This window comes from Chrysochloris asiatica, unplaced genomic scaffold, assembly GCF_000296735.1.
Source record: "Chrysochloris asiatica unplaced genomic scaffold, ChrAsi1.0 scaffold00044, whole genome shotgun sequence".
Classification (NCBI taxonomy): domain Eukaryota; kingdom Metazoa; phylum Chordata; class Mammalia; order Afrosoricida; family Chrysochloridae; genus Chrysochloris; species Chrysochloris asiatica.
Window position 1 is genome coordinate 20403922 of NW_006408562.1, and position 19728 is coordinate 20423649.

The 19728-nt window shown below is 42.6% G+C and overlaps 1 protein-coding gene across 3 annotated transcripts in view; it reads left to right on the plus strand.

Annotated features, from left to right (window-relative positions):
• Positions 1–5467: 5467 nt before the first annotated feature.
• MFF (mitochondrial fission factor) overlaps positions 5468–19728 on the plus strand; it is a 37555-nt gene continuing 23294 nt past the window's right edge. Inside the window, exons 1-4 of one of the 3 annotated variants that reach the window (XM_006861903.1) lie at positions 5468–5724; positions 17120–17231; positions 17999–18176; positions 19290–19510. In XM_006861903.1, the coding sequence (XP_006861965.1) occupies positions 18139–18176; positions 19290–19510 (259 nt within the window). In that variant the 5' untranslated portion in view covers positions 5468–5724; positions 17120–17231; positions 17999–18138. Of the gene's footprint in view, positions 5725–17119; positions 17232–17998; positions 18177–19289; positions 19511–19728 lie in introns of those variants that run through there. The other 2 variants (XM_006861904.1, XM_006861905.1) reach the window with 2 other exon arrangements.

A 19728-nucleotide genomic window follows, 5' to 3' on the forward strand; every position in this document is an offset into this window, starting at 1 on the left:
ATCAATGTAATGAAACAAGTTATATGAAATGTTGAATATGAAACTGATGATGTGCCCTGTAAACTTTCACTCAATCCACAATAAAAACCTTAAGTTTTATATATATATATATGTTATAAATCCTAAAAAAAACACTTTACGGTGGAGTAAAAACAAGGAAGAAGTCAGGAAAGTGCTACAGGAACAATCAAATAAGATAGACACAGCATTGGAAACAATTCAAAACCTACAGAAGGAGGTCCAAATGATCAATTACAGAATATCAGAAATAGACAATACTCTGAAAGGGCAGAGGAATAGAATATAAGAGATGGAAGGCAGAACCAGTGAGCTGGAAGACAAATCTCTCAATACCACTAAGATAGAAGATCAAACACAAAAAAGGATAAAAAAATATCTGAAGAAGTTCTAAGGTTCATGTTGGACAACATGAAGAGGAATAATTTTAGAATTATTGGCATTCCAGAACAAGAAGAATCATAGTTTTCAGTGGCAACACCCTCAGAAGTGGACTGCTGTATCCTTCTTCCTAGTCTCTTGGTAGTCTGGAATCTCCACTGAAACCTATCCACCATCGGTGACCTTGCTGGTATTAGAAACACCAGTTTCCAGCATCACAGTAGGACAAACTGACAGATGTGTGGGTGACTGGGGATGGTATGCCACTAAAAAAGTAAAACCCAAGTGATGGGTAATGACTTAGCAGAGAATGTGGGTATTTAGCATTGACATTGAAAGATGACTTCAGAAATTTGAAACCAAGTGACTGGGACGATGACCCTACCATTATCTGACAACAAGAAGGTAAATGGATAGGTAAGAGGGAGAAATTTGAGTTTGAAACCCTGTTGAGAGAAAAAGTCCAATGGGGACACTTGGGTAGAATTTCTCAGAATGAGATTAGATGGCTATGCTAATTTGTTTAGATTTACAGACCACCTTTTCCTTACAAAAGATTTGAGGCAGCAGTGGTTGCAAAACATAGTCAGTGATGGTTAAATCATAAATGTGTTTCATTCATATATGTCAACATAAATGTACTGTTGTTGTTCTTGTTAGGTGCTGTTGAGTCAGTTCGGACTCATAGTGACCCTATCTATGTACAATAGAAGGAAACACTGCCCAGCATGTCCCATCCTCATAATCATTGCTACGCTTGAGCCCATTGTTGTAGCCACTGTGCCAATCCCTCTCATTAAGAGTCCTCCTCTTTTTCCCTGACCCTCTACTTCACTACACATGATAGCCTACTTCAGGACCTGGTTTCTCCTGAACACATGGCCAAGATCGTAAGACAAACTCTCACTATCTTTACTTCTAAGGAGTATTCTGGCTGTACTTCTTCAAAGATTGATTTACTCTTTCTTATGACAATCTGTGGTGTATTCAATATTCTTCACCAACACCAAAACTCCAAGGCATCCATTCTTCTTCACTGTCCAGCTTTTGCATAACATAATAGGCAATTGAAAATAGTATGGCTTGGACCAGGTGCACCATTGTCCTCAAAGTGACTTCTTTGCATTTTTGTTTTTCAGTTTAAAGAGGCCTCCTGCAGCCGATTTGCCCAGTGCAATACGTTATTTGACTTTTTGATTGCTGCTTCCATAGATGTTGTGGAGCCAAGTAAAATAAAATCCTTGACAACTTTGATCTTTTCTCCAGTTTATCATGATATTGCTTATAGATGCAATTGTAAGGATTTTTGTTGTCTTTATGTTGAGGTGTAATCCATACTGAAGGCTGTAGTCTTTGATCTTCCTTAGTAAGTGATATTCACTTTTAGCAAGTAAGGTTGTTATTGTTAATTGCCATCAAGTCAGTTCTGACTCAATAACTACCCGATAAAGGGTTTCCGAGGAGTGGCTTGTGGGTTTGAACCTCTACTTTGGGTTTAGCAGTCCGGTGCTAATCCCATAGCGCCACACCAGGGCTCCAAGTAAGGTTGATCCATTTGCATATCACAAGTTGGTGATGAGTCTTCCACCAATCTGGATGCTTCGTTCTTCTTCATGCATGCTTAGCATGCAGATTGAATAAGTATGTTGAAAGGATATAACCCTGACACACACCTTTTCTGATTTTAAGCTGTTATCAGGGTGTAGAGGGTCCCTGACCCTTCAGTGGAGTGTCCTTTTCTTTACTGACCAAGAATGATGAGGTTAGATGGACAGAGCTTCATACAAACAAAAGATTTATTGAGAGGAAAAGATCTGACCTGAGGGAATGAGGAGAGATTTACAATGCTAATCCGCATCTTATCTCCCTGAGTCTTTGATTTGTTGGGGGTCCATAAAATATTCTTGGACAGGGATGGGAAGAAAATCTCATGTTTATTCATGATTCTTGGTGGAAATGAGGTGGGGAAGTGGTGAAACTAAGATAATGAAATGCGAGAACAGTAAGAGTTCAGAATGTAGTTGGTTCTGTGCAAGGTGGAGTTGGATGTGAAGGCATCTGGGAGGAACTGGCAGGACATATTATGGGGTGGCATGCATGTGTTCCATCTTTGGACTGCAGTTCAAACCCCAGGCTGAGTTCCAGGTTCTTGGCCTCTCTCGGTGGTCACTGCTACTTGTTTCAAGGACTAGTCTGCAACTGTTTACGCCTGTAAGACAGTCCAAAGGCTTATTAAGCCCATGAGCCATTCTTATTCATTCCAGGATCTCACTGCTCAGCTCCAGTGCACCAGGCACACCCTGATAACATGTCTTTATAACTGCTCAAGCAAAAGAAGGAGGTGGGAGGGGCAGCAGAGTCCTCAGCAGTTCTCGGAATTGGGCATAACATTTTAGTTGGTAAACGACCCAGGTTTTAATTGTGTTTCTGGACACCTTTTTCTCTGTGCCTCAAACCCAGTGGTTTTTCAAACCTACCAGCTGTTCCTTGGAAACCCTATACAGGGTCAGAACTGTCAGGAGGGCACTTAACAACAACAACATCCCCTTGTTCTGTTCCAATGACTACCTCCTTGTCTATGCACAGGTTCTGCATGAGCACAACTATTCTGGAGTTTCCATTCTTTGTAGTGTTAGCCACAATTTTCATTTTAGGATAAAAACAAAACACAAAACAGTGCTGTGGAGTGATTCTGACTCAGTGACCCTACAGGACAGAGGAGAACGTCTCCTGAGGGTTTCTCAGGATGTAAATCTCTACCAGCAGACAGCCTCATCTTTCTTCCTCTGCATGGTTGGGTAGGTTTGAACCTCTGACCTGGTAGGTAAGCAGTCCATTCCCTAACCCACTGTACCACTAGGCCTCCTTCCATTTCAGGATGTTGTTGTCGTTAAGTGACGTAGAGTCGGTTCCAACCCATAGCAACCCTGTATACGGTTTCCAAGGAGCAGCTGGTGAACTTAAACCGCCAACTTTGTGGTTCAAACCAACTTTGCTGTCCAGCGCATTAACCCACAGCATCACAACAGGACTCCATTTTAGGATGCTGTTATTGTTGTTACGTGATGTGGAGTCGGGTCCAACTCATAGCGACCCTGCACAGGGTTTCCAAGGTTGTAAATCTCTACAGGAGCAGAAAGATTCGTCTTTCTCCCATGGGACAGCTGGTAGTTTCGAACTGCTGACCGTGAGATTAGCAACCTCTATTCATAGGATTGTTGTTGTTGTTATTAAGTGCCATCAAGTTGATTCCGACCCATAGCGACCCTGTATAGGGTTTCCGAGGAGCAGCTGGTAAGCTTGAACCTCCAACCTTGCAGTTCAAACGCCTTTGCAGTCTGGCGCATTAACCCACAGCGCCACACCAGGACTCCCTATTCACAGGATTGAAATCCAAAAAATGTAGTGACCCAGAAGGCAAATTCAACATGTAGCTCTATCACACACACACACACAAACTACAACAACAACTAAGAAACAGAGCTTCCTGGTTGTTGTTAAGAGCCATCAGTTGGTTCCGATCCACAGTGAACCTGTATAGGGTTTCTAAGGAGCGGCTGGTGAGCTTGAAACCCCAACCTTGTGGTTTCAAATGACTTCACAGTGTTGAGCATTAACCCACAGCACCATACCAGGATTCCTGGTAAGCAAAACAAAATGGGTTTTTGTTTGTGTTTGTTTTGACAGAATCTAGGTGCTTTCACAAACAACACTTTTTATTTAACAGAATCAAATGATGCTGGGAGATAAAAGGATGCTCAGGATTAAAGGAGAAAACATTGAATTTGATCATTGAATCATAATCTTCATTTGAAAGTAGTTTGAACTTGTTTTTGTTTGGAAGAGGTGAGGTTCTGATCATAGATGTACCCAGTTTAATCTTAATCTACCCCCTATAAATTGCCTTGAGACAACTGATATATCATTTGTTATGTTGTAGAGTTGGTTCCATCCATGTGCCTGGTGAGTTTGAATCAATCTTGCAGTCCAGTGCTTATCCTATGGCGCCACACCAGGGCTCCGGTTATCCCTGTTGTTTTTAAGTGCCTTCTAGGCGACTCCAACTCATAACCATCCTCTATAGGGTTTCTGAGGAGCAGCTGGTGCGTTTGAATTGCCAACCTTGTGGTTCGCAGTTCAGTGCTGATCCTACAGCGCCACACAAGGAGTTCCCGTTTATTCCTAGAATAGATTGCCACTAATAAGAACAGGCTCAAGAACATGAAGGTTTCTCAAATTATTTTGAAGAATATCTATACAATCTAAACGAGTTGTTTATTAAAATTGAGGCCATGTTTGGCTTCAGCCTTTCCCAGTGTTGGTGAGCAAGATGCTACTGGTTTGCAGCCAGCAGAGCGAGGGTTTCCCAGGTGATAGATGGAGTGCTCCCCCTCCCCACTTCCCTGACTACAATCGTCTTCCCCTTTTCCATGGTTTTCCGCTTTGAAGGATTAGTGACCAATCACCGTAAGAGTCGCAGTTACAGAAGACAATAAGACAGTAAAAAGGTTTTTTGAAAAGTACTCTCATTCCTGGAGTCCTGGTGTGGCGCTGTGGGCTAATGCGTCAGACTGTAAAGTCGTTTTAACTGCAAGGTCTGGTGGTTCAAGCTTACCAGCGGCTCCTTGGAAATCCTATACAGGGTCGCTATGGGTCGGAACTGACTCGAAAGCACTTAACAACAACAATTCTCATTCCTGGAGCATGTTAAATATGCAAATTCTTAGACCTCGCCCTATGGTTATTTGCATGCAAATGCTGTTGTTAAGTACCGTCCAGTCGATTCGGACCCATAGCGACCCGGTATAGGGTTTCCAAGGAGCAGCTGGTGAGCTTAAACCACCGACTTTACAGTTCAAACGATTTTGCAGTCTGACGATAATCCGCAGCGCCATACCAGGACGCCCGGATGCAAACGGTCCTTTAAAATGTTGCTTTAACTGCATACAAAGGTTTGCTATGTAAACACAAGATTCTTATAGCAAAAGCGCTAACAAAGCTAACTGCAGTTGCAGTTGGCGTACTTTGCCCACAACAAAGATGTCTCCTTAGCGCCGTCTCATTGCCCCCGTTCGTGTGCGTGAACCTCAGGTCCGCCCTTCTCTCTGCATCACATGACCAAAACCTTGTCTTAGCTACGGCTCCTGGAAGGGGCCAACTCCGGCCGTTCTCAAGTCTCTCCAGGCCCGCTGCGGGCCGCTCCGGCCGGTGCTTTGCCCCGGCGCCTCAGTGCGCTCGGCCAACGGCCTCTGAGAGCGCCCACCCGAGCGCCCCGGGAGCCGGCAGGCGGCGGCCCTCGCCGGGGACACTCCAGCGGGCCCAGGGGTGAGTGCTGACACCTTTCTTTCTAGGCCTAGCACCGCGGCCAGGACCCTCCGGGCGGCAAATGGAGCCGCGGTAGCCCCGGCCGTGGTGACGCCCTGGCCGGAGTCCCGTCCCCGGGTTGTGCCTTCACGCCTGTCCGCTCCTTTGCCCCCCGAGGAGAGTGAGGGAGAGACGCACGCTCCCTGGGAACGTTTTTGGACGGACGTTTTCCCCTTTTATGATCCGGTGTCTCATTTATGGAGACGTTTTGGGCTTGTTTGACGGGCAACAAGCTCGGGGTTTGGGAGCCGGCGGGAGAGTCCCGCGAGCTTGAGCGCCGCGCCGCTCCCAGCCCAGTGTGACCTTGAACCGGACGCCCGCAGTCTTTAAAAACGGTTCTTTGTTTTGTTTTTTAACTTTGTGTTAATACGTATTGGAAAAGGGAGGCCTTGTTGGAAGCCCGGTGGCGGCACCCCCCAGACAGGCCACCCTGTCAGCATCCTCGCTCGCAGGTGGCCTTGCGGGGTGTCGCTCCCCGGATGTCCTTCCAGGAGCTGGGGAGCTGGACCGCAGCCCGGGTCTGCTTCCGCCCAGCCCTGACCCGCATCTGCATGTAAAAGAGTTCTGGCTGCGCCCCACAACGTTGGAGCCAAAGGCGTCTAGAAAGAATGTCACCTTTCAAAAGTGGTGACGTCTTATTATTACTGAGGATAAAAAAAGCAATCGGGCCCTTGGACCCAAATATAGGACCATTGCCTCCAGGCCTCTCACCCCAAGGAGAGACTAAATGAATGATAATGGGTCTTTTCTCTCCCCGGATGAAAAACATGTGGCTTTGTGTTCCTCCAGTTGGCTAATGAGATCCCAAAGGAAAAATCCTTAGGAAAAATGGAATTAGAAAGAGATTTTGTAGGACTTAGTTTTATCCCAGGCAATTGAATTGGGGAAATCAACTACCTTTGTAGTTTCCAGGGCTTGTAAATGGGTTTTGTTAGACTTGTCAAAAGGAAGTTGTGGGTTTCCCCCTTCCGGTCTGATTGGGAGGTCTCATTGGGTTTAGCTGTTGCCTCCTTCTTGATGTTAACTTTTTTTTTTTTTTTTTTCCTGTGGGATTGAGGTTATTTTAAAACGTATTGTTAAGTCATGTTTTTTACAGTTTACTGTGATTGTTTTTAGAAAATTGATATTAACAACCCCCCACCCCCACCCCCAATCACTACACCATTCTTTTCAGATTGTTTCTTGGAAACAGAACGAAAACATGACCTATAAAAGGGGCTTCCAAAATTTTGTGTAAAGACTCCATTTTCTTTAAATTTCATTTTTTAAATCAACTTTCTGAATCCCACTCGTATGTATTAAAAATCTTCAACTCAGTCCACATAAGTGCTCAAGAACTGGAGACTTTTTTTTTAATAGGTGAATTCAGTACAAATAACGTTTGCACCCACAATTTTTACTCAAGTTGGTTTTTTAATTTCCTAGGCTGTCTCTAAGGAGCCCCATTTGTGTAGTGGTAGTGTAGCCCATTATGTGTTGGGCCTGCTAACCGCAAGGTCAGCTGTTCAAGTCTACCAGTTCCATGGGAAAAGATGAGACTTTCTGCTCTTGGAGCCCTGGTGTGGTGCTGTGTGTTAACGCAGCAGACTGCAAAGCCGTTTGAACTGCAAGGTCGGCACTTCAAGCTCACCCCACTGCTCTTCAGAAACCCTATACAGAGTTGCTATGGGTCAGAACAGACTCTAGGGCACTCAACAACAAAGATGTACAGCCTCCGAAACCCTATGCAGGGTCACTATGAGTCTAAACTGACTCCATGGCTAAACCACCACCAGCAGGCTGTCTCTGGGCTCCAGTGTTCTAATGAAGACAGTGAGAAAGTTGAGCTTGAATCTTTGTGTCCCCAAACAAATACACTTTCCACAAGTGGCATATGAGTTGACCTTAGGTGGTATGTGGATGATAGCTTTTTTCATTTTAGTTGTTATGTTTTTGTTACATGTGTTTATGAGTGTACTTCAAAGCCATGGTTTAAAAAAGTGATATAAAGAATCATTTTAGCATACACTTATGTAGGGCAACATTATGAAAACTTAGTAGTCCTAAGCAAACACCTGGAAGGAATGAGTGGCTGGGCCTGGGGACTCAGAATCTTAGTCTCACCACTTGGCATTAAGAGAGTCCACAGAGACGATTCTCTACATCCTGCTTTGGTGAGCAGCATCTAATTTGCAGCTATTGGTCTCTCTGTGTGAAGCAAAGAAAATCAAAGATGCATAGAAACAATGAGTCCAGTGGACTAATGGACCACAAACACATCAGTGCAAAAAACTGTGCAGCAGCAACTGTACTCTGGGCTCAGCTGGGTCTGATAATTCACTGCTGTGGCCACCCAGAACTCAGACACCATATACACAGTGTGGGGTTTAGTTGGAAAGTTAGCAGGTTACATTTCAGGGTCAGAAATATGCGTAGCACAGTTATTCCAGTCAAGACAACCTCTCCTTAACTATGTCCACAGGCAGGCCTTTCTCTACCTGGCCAATGTTACTAAGCTCTTTTAGGACTGCTGATAAAGGCCCACAGGACACACCGGTGGTTCTACCAGAAGTCTCAGCCCAAAGGCACTCCACTCTAGCTCCCTGGGTCAGCAAACCTAGCTTCCCCAATTAAGTGCTTGCAGGCTCCCCACTCTTCAAGCAAGCCTCCCGCCCAGTCACTCCTTAGACTGGGAAGCCCAACACTGTCTCATGTTCAGGCTGCTCTTCCTCTGCTTGCCTCTGAGGTCCCAGTTTTTTCTCCCTGGATCAAGGAGACTCAGCTCGCAGGGATGTGGGGATCCAAAGGCCGAGCTCCACTCTTGGCTCCTAGTGAGTGATAGTGAGATCCCCCTCCTTCTGAGATGCTTCACTGTACCCATGATTGAGATCCACATTTTCAAAATTAACCCAGCAAACAGTCACTCAACAACTGAATCATAGAATTCATCAGCATCTTCCTCAACCTTCTCTTACGCAGACCCATCATGAAGAAGGTGTTTGGTGGGAGTTTACCAAGACAGTGGCTAGAAGAGTCATTCAATAATTTACTACATTGCCATGACCCGAGACCAGAAGAACTACACTGTGCCCAGTTGCCACTATTAACCACTCTAAAAGGGATCCCAATAGAAGGTCCTGGATAGAGTGGTAGAGAATGTGTGACAACACTCATTCACAAAAAAGATCAGGCTTACAGATAGATCAATAGAGATCAGTGGAAACCCCAAGACTACAGCCTTTATCACCCTCAGGTCTGGAACTGGACATTAAACCAAACTGAGTGGAGTCCCGATGTGATGCTGTAGGAATAAGCACTGGACTGCCAGCTGCAGAGTCAATGATTGAAACCCACCAGCCACTCCTTGGAGACCCTATACAGGGTTGCTATGAGTCAGAAGCGACTCGAAGGCAGTAGTCCCAGTCAGCCATTGGAGAGCTAAAGGACAGAGTTCACTCAGGGAGGTAGCGCCGAAGGAGGCAGGGCAAATGAAAGCCAGAAGCACAGGGACGACGTGGAAAGAATACTAGTACTATTATGGGATTGCAATTAATGGCATGAAACAGTGTGTATGGCCTGCGAATGGCAAACCAATCTACCTTGGAAGCTATCACCCAAATCCCGATAAAAATGAAAAGTAGACAAAAAAAACTTTTAAGATTTTTAAAACAAGTTACAGAAGAGATGAAATTTATCTAACAGTAGAAGTAAGGATTCCTTGTGGCACAATGAGTTAGGCACTGGATTGCTAACTTAAAGGGCTGCTGTTCAATCCTGCCAGCCACTCTGTGGATGAGGTGGGAGAAAGATGAGGCTGTGTGCTCCCATTAAGATTTACAGTCTCTAAAACCGTAAGAAGCTCTGGTAGCATAGTGGTTACGAGTTGGACTGCCAATCTAACGATCAGCAGTTCAAAACTACCAGCTGTTCCGCGGGAGAAAGATGGAGCTTTCTGCTCCCATAAAAATGTACAGCCTCAGAATCCCTATACAGGGTTGCTATGAGTCGGAACAGACTCCACGGCACATCACCAAAACCTTAAGGAGCAGGTCTCCTCTGCCCTATATGATCGCTAAGAGTTGGAATCAACTCAGCAATGGCTTGGGTTTTTTTTGTTGATGTTCCGAGTAGAGGTATTGGTTAAATCTGTAGAAACCTAAATTGATAAGTAAGGTACTAAAATTCTGGAAACACTGGACTTAGAAAGTTAAGGTTTGAAATCAGGCACTCTGGTAGTGTAGTGGGTACGAATCGGGCTGTGAACCACAAGGTCAGCAGTTTGAAACTACCAGCTGCTCCACAGGAGAAAGATGAGGCTTTTTGCTCCCATAAAGATTTACAGCCTCAGAAACCCTGTTACAGGGTCGCTATGAGTCGGAATGGACTCCATGGCACATAAAAACAAAGAGAGATCTTGTCTCTTATTAATTATATAGCAGACATTTATGTACTGGGTGCCCAGTAAATTCTAAGTGACAAAACTTCTAGAAGAAATATCGTAACCACAAATTAAGAAGTTTATTTTATTGCCAAAAATTATCCAAAATATGATGGTCTGATAAAGGAGAAAAAAAACCAGGTGTTGATCTCTTTTTTACTTATGCATAAAAGTCAATTTTAGCTTAAAAGTTTCATTTATGTTTTCAATGGAAGTAGCTCCGATTGACCACAGGAGAATCAGGCTTTCTATGTGTCTTCTCAGTGTCCATCTCTGTGGTCTATGTCATTGGTACTTTACAAACTCAGAGTTACTCAGAAGAAAAGATACTGCTATCATATGAGCTCTGGAGACCCAGGAGGTGTCCTAGCAGCTTGTATCGCTTGTTTATTATACTACAATTTCACTTTATAGTGACCTAAGACTAAAATCCTTTGAGTATCTCTCACGTATCATTTCTGAAGATCAGCTTTTCCTGTTTCAGAGAAATGTAAAATAGGAGGACTATCTCATCTAGAATGATGAACAAAAGATTGATCATAGAGGTAGCCAATGGGGAAGAGCCTTGGGTGGCTCTAGGGTAGAAATGGGTGGGACAATTCCCTTTCTTTTGTATATTTGCATATTCTTTTGTATTGTGTACCATATACATATATTGTTGTTGTTGTTAGGTGCCTTCCAGTCCTTACCAACTCAAAGTGACCTTACACACAACAGAATGAAGCACTGCTCAGTCTTGCACCAACCTCACAATTGTTGATACGCTTTAGCCCATTGCTGCTACTACCACTGTGCCATTCCATCTCATTGGGGTCTTCCTCTTTTTCATTGACCCTCTACTTTACCGAACATGATAAACTTATCCAGGGATTGGTCCCTCCTAATTATGAGACACAAAGTCTGACCATCCTGGATTCCAAGTAACACTCTGGCTGTACTTCTTCCAACATAGATTGGTTTGTTCTTTTGGCAGCCCATGGTACTTTTAATATTCCCCTCCAACACCATAACTCAAATACATCAATTCTTCTACAGTTTTCCTTATTCAATGTACAACTTTCACATGTATGTTGTTGTTAAGTACCGTGGAGTTGGTTCTGACTCACAGTGACCCTGCACGGGGTTTCCGAGGTTTCCGCTGCAAATCTTTACGGGAGCAGAAAGCCACATCTTTCTCCTGCGGAACAGCTGGTAGTTTCGAACTGCTGACCTTGAGGTTAGCAGCCTGATTTGTAACCACTACTCCACCAGAGCTCCTTATATGAGGCTATTAAAATTACCATGGATTGGCTCACGCACACCTTAGTCCTCAAACTGACATCTTTTCTCTTGAACACTTTAAAGAGGTCTTGTGCTGTAAATTTGTTTGTTTGTTTGTTTTTAAATGTTTTATTGTGAATTATGTGATAGTTTACATGGGACAACATTAGCTTTACATTCATCCTATCATATATTGTTTCAATGCCATGATTAATAATCCCCTCCATGCATCATCAAACAACCAAAGGGTATACCCTACAAGCCTGCCCCTGCCCCCCCCTCCCCCCCGTCGACAGCACACAGCCCCTCTCCCTCTCTGGGTCTAAAGTCCCCAGCTGCTCCATCTCTCCACATCATCATCTCTGCCTCCATCTCAGGCATCACTGCTTCTCTGGATAGGGTCCCGCTCTCCGCTCTTTTCCGTTGATGGTCCCAGGAACCTCTGCGCCTAGACTGCAAAATTAAGCACTCCCCTCCTTGCTACAAAATGTCTACCTTTACATTTCCAACCCTCACAATCAGTCCTGATAACAGTTATTCACTATTGTATCACAAGAGACCTATTTGCATTTCCTTTCATCAGCCCACCTAGAAAGATTGGATACTACTCAGTGGAGATTCTACCTTCCTCCACTCCCTCTTGTGCAGTAGATTTGCCTAATGCAATACATCCTTTGATTTCTTGACTGCTGCTTCCATGAGGGTTGATCGGAGCAAAATGAAGTTTTTGACAACTTCAATCTTTTCTCCATTTATCTTGATGTTATTTATTGGTCCAGTGGTGAGGATTTTTGTTTTTTACATTGAGGTGCAACTCATGCTGAAGGCTGTGGTCTTTGAACGTCACTGTAAGTATTTTTAAGTCCTCTTCACTTTCAGCATGCAAGGTTGTATCATCTGCATATTACAGGTTGTTAATGAATTTTCCTTCAATCCTGTTGCCGTGGTTTTTTGCTCAGCATAAAGATTGAATAAGTATGGTGAAAGAATACAACCCTGTCGCACACCTTTCCTAATTTTAAACCATTCAGTGGTTCCTTGTTCTGTTCTAACAGTTGCCTCTTGGTCTATGTACAGGTTCCTCATGAGCACAATTAAGTGTTCCATAATACTCATGTTTCACAATGTTATGCATAGCTTGTCATGATCCCCATTATTGAAAGCCTTTGCATAGTCAATAAAACACAGGTAAACATCTTTCTGATAGTCTCTGCTTTCAGCCAAGATCCATTTGACATCAGCAGTGATATCTCTCGTTCCACATCCTCTTCTGAATCCAGCTTGAACCTGTGGAAATTCCCTGTCAATGTACTGTTGCAGCCATTTTTAAATTATCTTAAGCACAGTTTCACTTGCATGTGGTATTAATGATATTGTCCGATGATTGCATTATTCTGTTTTGCCACCTCTCTTTGGAATGGGTATGTGTAGGGTTCTCTTCCAGTCAGTTGGACTGGTATTTGTCTTTTAAATTTCTTTGTTTTCCATCAATTCCTAGAGCCTTTTTCTTTGACATGCCTTCAGTGCACCTTGGATTTACTTCTTCACTATCATTGGCCGTTGATCATAATCTACCTCTTGAAATGGTAGAACATCAACCATTTCTTTATGGTACAGTGAATCTGGGTATTCCTTCTGTCGTCTTTTGATGTTTTCTACATCATTAAATATTTTGCCCGTAGAATCCTTTAGTATTGCAAGTTGGAGCTTAAAATTTGATTTAATTAATTTATTTTTTTTCAGTTCCCTCAGCTTGAGAAATACAGAGTGTGTACTTCCCTTTTGGTGTTCTCACTCCAGGTCTTTGCACATTTCATTATAATATTTGACTATGTCTTCTCCAGTTGCCCTTTGAAATATTCTGTTCAGCTCTTTTACATCCTCATTTCTTCCATTTGCTTTGTATCCCTATGCTGGAGAGCAAGTTTCAGTGTGTCTTCTAACATCCATTTTGGTATTTTCCTTCTTTCTTGTCTTCTTTATGACTTTTTCTTTCTTCCTGTGTGATGTTGTTGATGTCATCCCACAATTCTTCTGGTCTTTGGTCATTAGATTCTAATTTATCGATTATATTCTTGAGATGATCTCTAAATTCAGATCTGGGCTATGTTCAAGGTCATACATATTTTGGCTCTTGTGAATGTATTTTAATTTTCTTCAGCTTAAGCCTGAAACTTACATTTGAGGAATTGAGAGTCTGTTCCACAGCCTGCCCTTGGCCTTGTTTTGGCTGAGGATATGGAACTTTTCCACCATCTCTTTCCACAGATGTAGTCAGTTTTTTTTCTGTGTATTCAATCTGGTAAGATCCATGTTTAATAGTCAGTCATCTTTTATGTTGTTTTAAATAGATATCTGCAATGAAGAAGTCTTTAGTCTTGCAATATACTATCCTGTGATCTCCAGCATCATTTCTATCACCAAGGCCATATTTTCCAACTACTGAGTCGTCCTCTTTCTTTCCAACCTTTACATTCCAATCACTAGTAATTACCAATACATCTTGATTGCATTTTTGATCAATTTCAGACTGAAGAAGTTGGTAGAATTCTTTAGTTTCATCATCACTTACTTTGTTAACAGTGGTATTTACTGGACTTGTCGTAGGAATATGGATATTATCCTATCACAGACAGCATTGCACTTCAAGATAGATCTTGAAATGTTCTTTTTGATTTTTAATGGGACACCATTCATTTTGTCATTCCTGGCATAGTAAACCATGTGATTGTGAGATTCAGAATGGCCAGTCCTAGTCCATTTCAGCTCATTAATGCCTAGGATATCAATGTTTATGTGTTACATTTTTTATAACGTCCAATATCCTGTCTTCGTACATTGTTCATTCCTTGTTCTGATTATTAATGGGTTTCCAGTTGTTTTCCTTTGTTTTGAGTTGTGCCCCATCAGCAGATGAAGGTCCCAAGGGTTTTACTCCATTCTTAGCACCACGGTCAACGGTACTTTGAGGAGACAACTCTTTCCCAGTCATAATTTGAGTGTCTTCCCACCTGATGGGCTCATTTTCTGGAGTCCTGGTGTGGCACTGTGGGTTAATGCACCAGACTGCAAAGCCGATTGAACTGCAAGGTTGGCAGTTCATGCTCACCAGCTGCTCTTCGGAAACCCTACACAGGGTCGCTATGGGTTGGGATTGACTCAACGGCACTTAACAACAACAACAAATACCTTTGCTAAAGGTAATACAGACGGCTGCAATCATACATTGACAGAGAACCTCCAGAGGTTCAAGCTGGATTCAGAAGAAGCCAAGGAACAAGGAATATCATTGCTGATGTCCGATGGATCTTGGCTGAAAGCAGAGAATATTAGAAAGATGTTTACCTGTGCTTTATTGACTACGCAAAGGCTTTTGACTGTGTGGATCATGACAAGCTATGGACAACATTGCGAAGTATGAGTATTCTGGAACATTTAATTGTGCTCATGAGGAATCTGTACCTGGACCAAGAAGCAGTTGTTTGAACAGAACATGGGAACACTGAATGGTTTAAAATTTTAAAAAGGTATGCAACAAGGTTGTATTCTTTCACCATACCTATTCAACCTATATGCTGAGCAAATAATCTGAGAAGCTGATTTATATGAAGAAAAACATGGCATCAGGATTGGAGGATGAAAGTGTTGAAGAGCAAAGATGTCAGCTTGAGGACTAGGGTGCACCTGACCCAAGCTATGGTATTTCAGTAACCTCATATGCATGTGAAAGCTGGACAGTGACTAAGGAAGACCGTAGAAGAATTGACGCTTTTGAATTATGGTGCTGGAGGAACATTTGAAAGTGCCATGGGCTGCCAAAAGAACCAATAGATCCATGTTGGAAGAAGTGCAGCCAGAGTGCTCCTTGGAGGCCAAGATGGCCAAACTTCGTCTGTCATACTTTGGACATATTGTCAGGAGGGACCAGTTGCAGGAGAAGGATATCATGTTTGGTAAGGTGGAGGGTCGGAGAAAAAGAGAAAGACCTCCAACAAGACAGATTGGCCAAGTGGCAGCATCGATGGACTCCAGCGTGGCAATAGTAGTGAGGTTGGCCCAGGATCGGGCAGTGTTTCATTCTGCTGTGCATAAGGTCATTATGGGTTGGTACCGACTCAGCACCTAACAACAATAACAACAGTATCTGATAGTATTCTTGTGCTCTTCATCATGTTTCGGTATTCAGTATCCTGGTGCTTTCTGACAGTGCTCCACTGCTATTTATAAGGTTTTAAGTGGCTGAATATTCAGAAGTCGTCTGTTTCTCCTCCTTGCCAGTCTGAGTCTGGAAGCTCAGCTGAAACCTGTTCACCATGGCTGACCCTGCTGATATTTAAAATATCAATGACATAGTTTCCATAATCACAGCAACATGCAAGTCATAAAAGTATGACAAGCTGAGTCGAGTGATGGATGCTTATATTACTGGACCAAATTATATACATTCTAAGTTAATGAAAATTTAACAGATTATAAATTAGTACCTTATAATGGTGTGACGCTGTGGGCTAATGCGCCAGACTGCAACGTGTTTTGAACTGCAAGGTTGGTGGTACACGCTCATCAGCTGCTCCTTGAAAACCCTATAAAGGGTCGTTATGGGTCGGAATTGACTCAACAGCACTTCACAACAACAACAGTATATATTTGGAGTTCCTGGTGTGGTGCTGTGGGTTAATGTGCCAGACTACAAAGCTGTTTAAACTGCAAGGTGAATGGTTCAAGCTCACCAGCTGCTCCTCAGAAACCCTATACAGGGTCACTATGGGTTAGAACGGACTCAACGGCACTTCACTACAAATACATATTTAAAGCTGGACTATTAACTGCAAGATCAGCAGTTCAGATTTACCTGTTTTTACAGGACCAAGGAGGCTTTCTGCTCCTGTAAAGATTTACAGTCTCAGAAACCCTAATCAGGGTTACTGTGTGTCAGGACCCACTGGATGGCTCACAACCACCACCATCAATATATAATTACATGTAAATGCATATGTATTGATGCACATAAATACGATTATTTTTAACCTTACATATATTATAAATTGCTGCTGTTTTCTGAATGCAGTTTGGAAATGATGACACAGGTTGTCTTTTATCCTGTCTTACATAATGAAAAAGTGCCCTGGTGGTACAGTTTGGTAAGCATTGGGTTACTACCTGTGAGGTGAGCCTCAGCCTACAAAGCACTTCTGCTCTGTCCTCTAGGGTCGCTGTGAATCGCAATCAACTTGGTTTTCTATTTGTTTGGTAACCCAGTGGTTTTCATCTCTCCTGAGTTCTGCATTAAACATATCTGCATGGTTTTTTAAAGGAGGGCTATCAGTAATGGAGTCCTGGTGTGGCGCTGTGAGCTAATGCACTGGACAACAAGGTGGTTTGAACCGCAAGGGCTGGCGATTCAAATTCACCAGCCGCTCCTCGGAAACCCTATATGGGGTCCCTATGAGTCACAACTGATTCAACGTCACATAACAACAACAACAATGAAAGTTGTGGGGGCACTGTCTATAACTAAAATTAGTAAGACCTTTTTTTCTTTCTTTATTCTTCTACTGGTTTCTGAATGTCAGGTTGTGCTTTTTATGTTACTGTTACCATTTGGAACATTTCCAACGATGATTCCCTAATATTGGTAGCGTCCAGTCTCTCAATTAGCCCCTGCTTTTTCTCTCCCAGGAACTCAAGTGGCTCTAAATCCAGCACACGCCCATTGAAGCAAGTGAAAGGATTTACTATGAAGCACAGAAGCAGATAGTGGCAAATAGCAAGCAGTAGCTGTTACACATTTGTGAGTAAAAATTGTCTTCTTATTTTAGCTCTTAGTCTTTAAACCATCTCATCTGCGTACTGAATCTTTAAAATTCTTACATTTTGGTAAATTGAAAATTCATAGCATTTTGGTAAAGAATAAAAGAAGCAAGTCAGAAGTTATAATCTACCAGTTGTCAGAGCAAAGTCTTAAGTGACCTGTCAGGATTTTCCTCAGCATCTCCTTAAAGTGGAGTTTAAAAAATATAATACATCTGCAACATATCCTAGCTATGACTTACACTGTCTCTGAAAGAGAGTCATATTGCCATTTGGTTTATATGTAGAATCTTTTGCTGCCAATGTAGTATAATTTGATTTTCAAAGTTATTTCCTTTTTAGGTTATCATGACTTCCACATCAAAAATTTACAGTGCCTCAAATATATTTACTTTGACCCTTTGAATTTTCTTCTTGATTTCCTTATTTGTACTTTGTTTTAAAAAGTTTCCTTTTTCTCTTCAGAATATGATGAAAGGAGCAGAGGGTTGTTTTTTTCTAGCCTAAGGTCACGTCTGCCCATGTATTTGATACAACTTTTCTTTTCTTACTTGTAAAATCCAAAAGCAGTCTTTATGATCATGGAGCTATAGAAGAGCTCTGTTCAGAAAGATTTGCAACTAGGTTTCTCAGAGTAAGCCCTCCAAGCCATGCTTAAGTCCCAAACGAATTTTTCATTTACTTGTATTGATGTTTTTTTCTGAAATGAGCTTTTGAAATCCTGATTGTATTCTTTCTTTTTTACAGCTGGAAAAGCAGTTGTCCGTGTTGTCATGTCCGCCTCCACAAAGTGTTCAGATCTATAGGAGAGTTGAGTCAGTAAGCTGAACTGCAGGGTAGCAGTGTGGTCCTAGCTTTGTAGACGTGTCTTTACTGTACTGTTAAACATGAGTAAGAGAACAAGCAGTGACGTACCACTAGGAAGGTCAGTGACGTTTTCTTCAGGTGAGCTGTACTCTAGGTCTGAGCGGGAGTGGCATTGTGGCCGATTGCCTTGGCCCCACCATTCCGTTTGGGGGGCAGCGTTCTTTCTACTCCTGCACTTCCTGGGAGCATGGGTCCCTCTCTCATTGAGACGAGCACTCAGTGCCTTTGCCCTGGCTTCCTCTAAAAGCATGTCACATGGCTGCTTTTTCCTTTCTTGTTTTAATCTCCCAAGTACATATTCTATCAAGTGTAAATGAGTCATGTAAAGTTTCCCGCTCCTCCAAAGATGAGCACCTCCCTTGAAGGATTTGTTCATCCAAGTGTGGCATTGGTGTCTCAGTCATGAGATAGAAATGTAATTAGAGAAATTTGAATTTGTATCTCGTGACTTTTCTGGGGGTTGCGTTTTCCTTTTGAGCACATTTGGAATCAATCATATTTACATGGAGCAGGGTGGCTCTGTACGATAAGGAGACTGCAAACTACAAGGTGCACAGTTTGAGCCTGGCAGCCACTCCATGGAAGATAGGTGACACCTCTGTTCCCACAAAGACTTAGAGCCTCAGAAACCCTGTACAGATTCGCTGTGAGTCAGCAATGACTCACAGCACTTAACAACAACAATAATTGCTTAGGAATCTGATTTTCATCGTTAAAAGATTTTCTCATTTTTATTCATGAAGGCAGTTTTTTATTTCATTTTTAGAAAGTCCTAGAAGCTTTCCCTCAAATAATTGACTAGGAGATTTTTAATGTTTTTGAAATTTTACTTCAGGCATTTACAAGCAGCATGCGTGTTCATTTATGTAGAGTGTGTGTATGTGTCTGATGGTCTGTCTTGTTTGTCTCCACACTGGTGTCGTGTTTATAAAATAATTCTTAAAATTTGCTCCTAAGCGATGTCCTTGGTGAAATTGCCACTGATCAATAAAAAGGTATTGTGTTGAGGCAAATATTTTCTTAAGTCTATTTTCCCTTTGTGTGGATTCAGTACTTGCCAGTGAGAAGCGTCCTTTTGTTCTTTCTAGAAGGTATTGCTTTCGAGCTTAACTACAAAGAGACTGACATTTTCATGCATAGTCACCCCTGTCTTGACCCCTGTTGTCCACAGGGTGAGCGGCGCAGCATTTCCTTCTCCCACTGCTACTGAGATGGCAGAAATTAACCGGATTCAGTATGAAATGGAATACACCGAAGGTATCAGTCAGCGAATGAGGGTCCCAGAAAAACTGAAAGTAGCCCCACCGAATGCAGACCTGGAGCCAGGGTTTCCAGAAGGCGCCCCCACGACTAGTGTGATAATGCAGGTCCCGGAGAGGATTGTTGTTGCAGGTATCTTCCGCTTATTGCTGAGGTGGACTATGGCCGGGTTGGTTGGTTGGTTTGTGTTTGTGTTTTTTCTTTTCCTTTGTGTATAATGCATTCAGGTAAACAGCTTGTGCACGCATATAACGCACAGGGGAGTTGTAGGCTTTCTAGCATTCATTTTTTGTGTAAAAATATGGTCAGTCTGTTTTATGTATTTTAATGAAAACTTTGGCAGTTTTCCT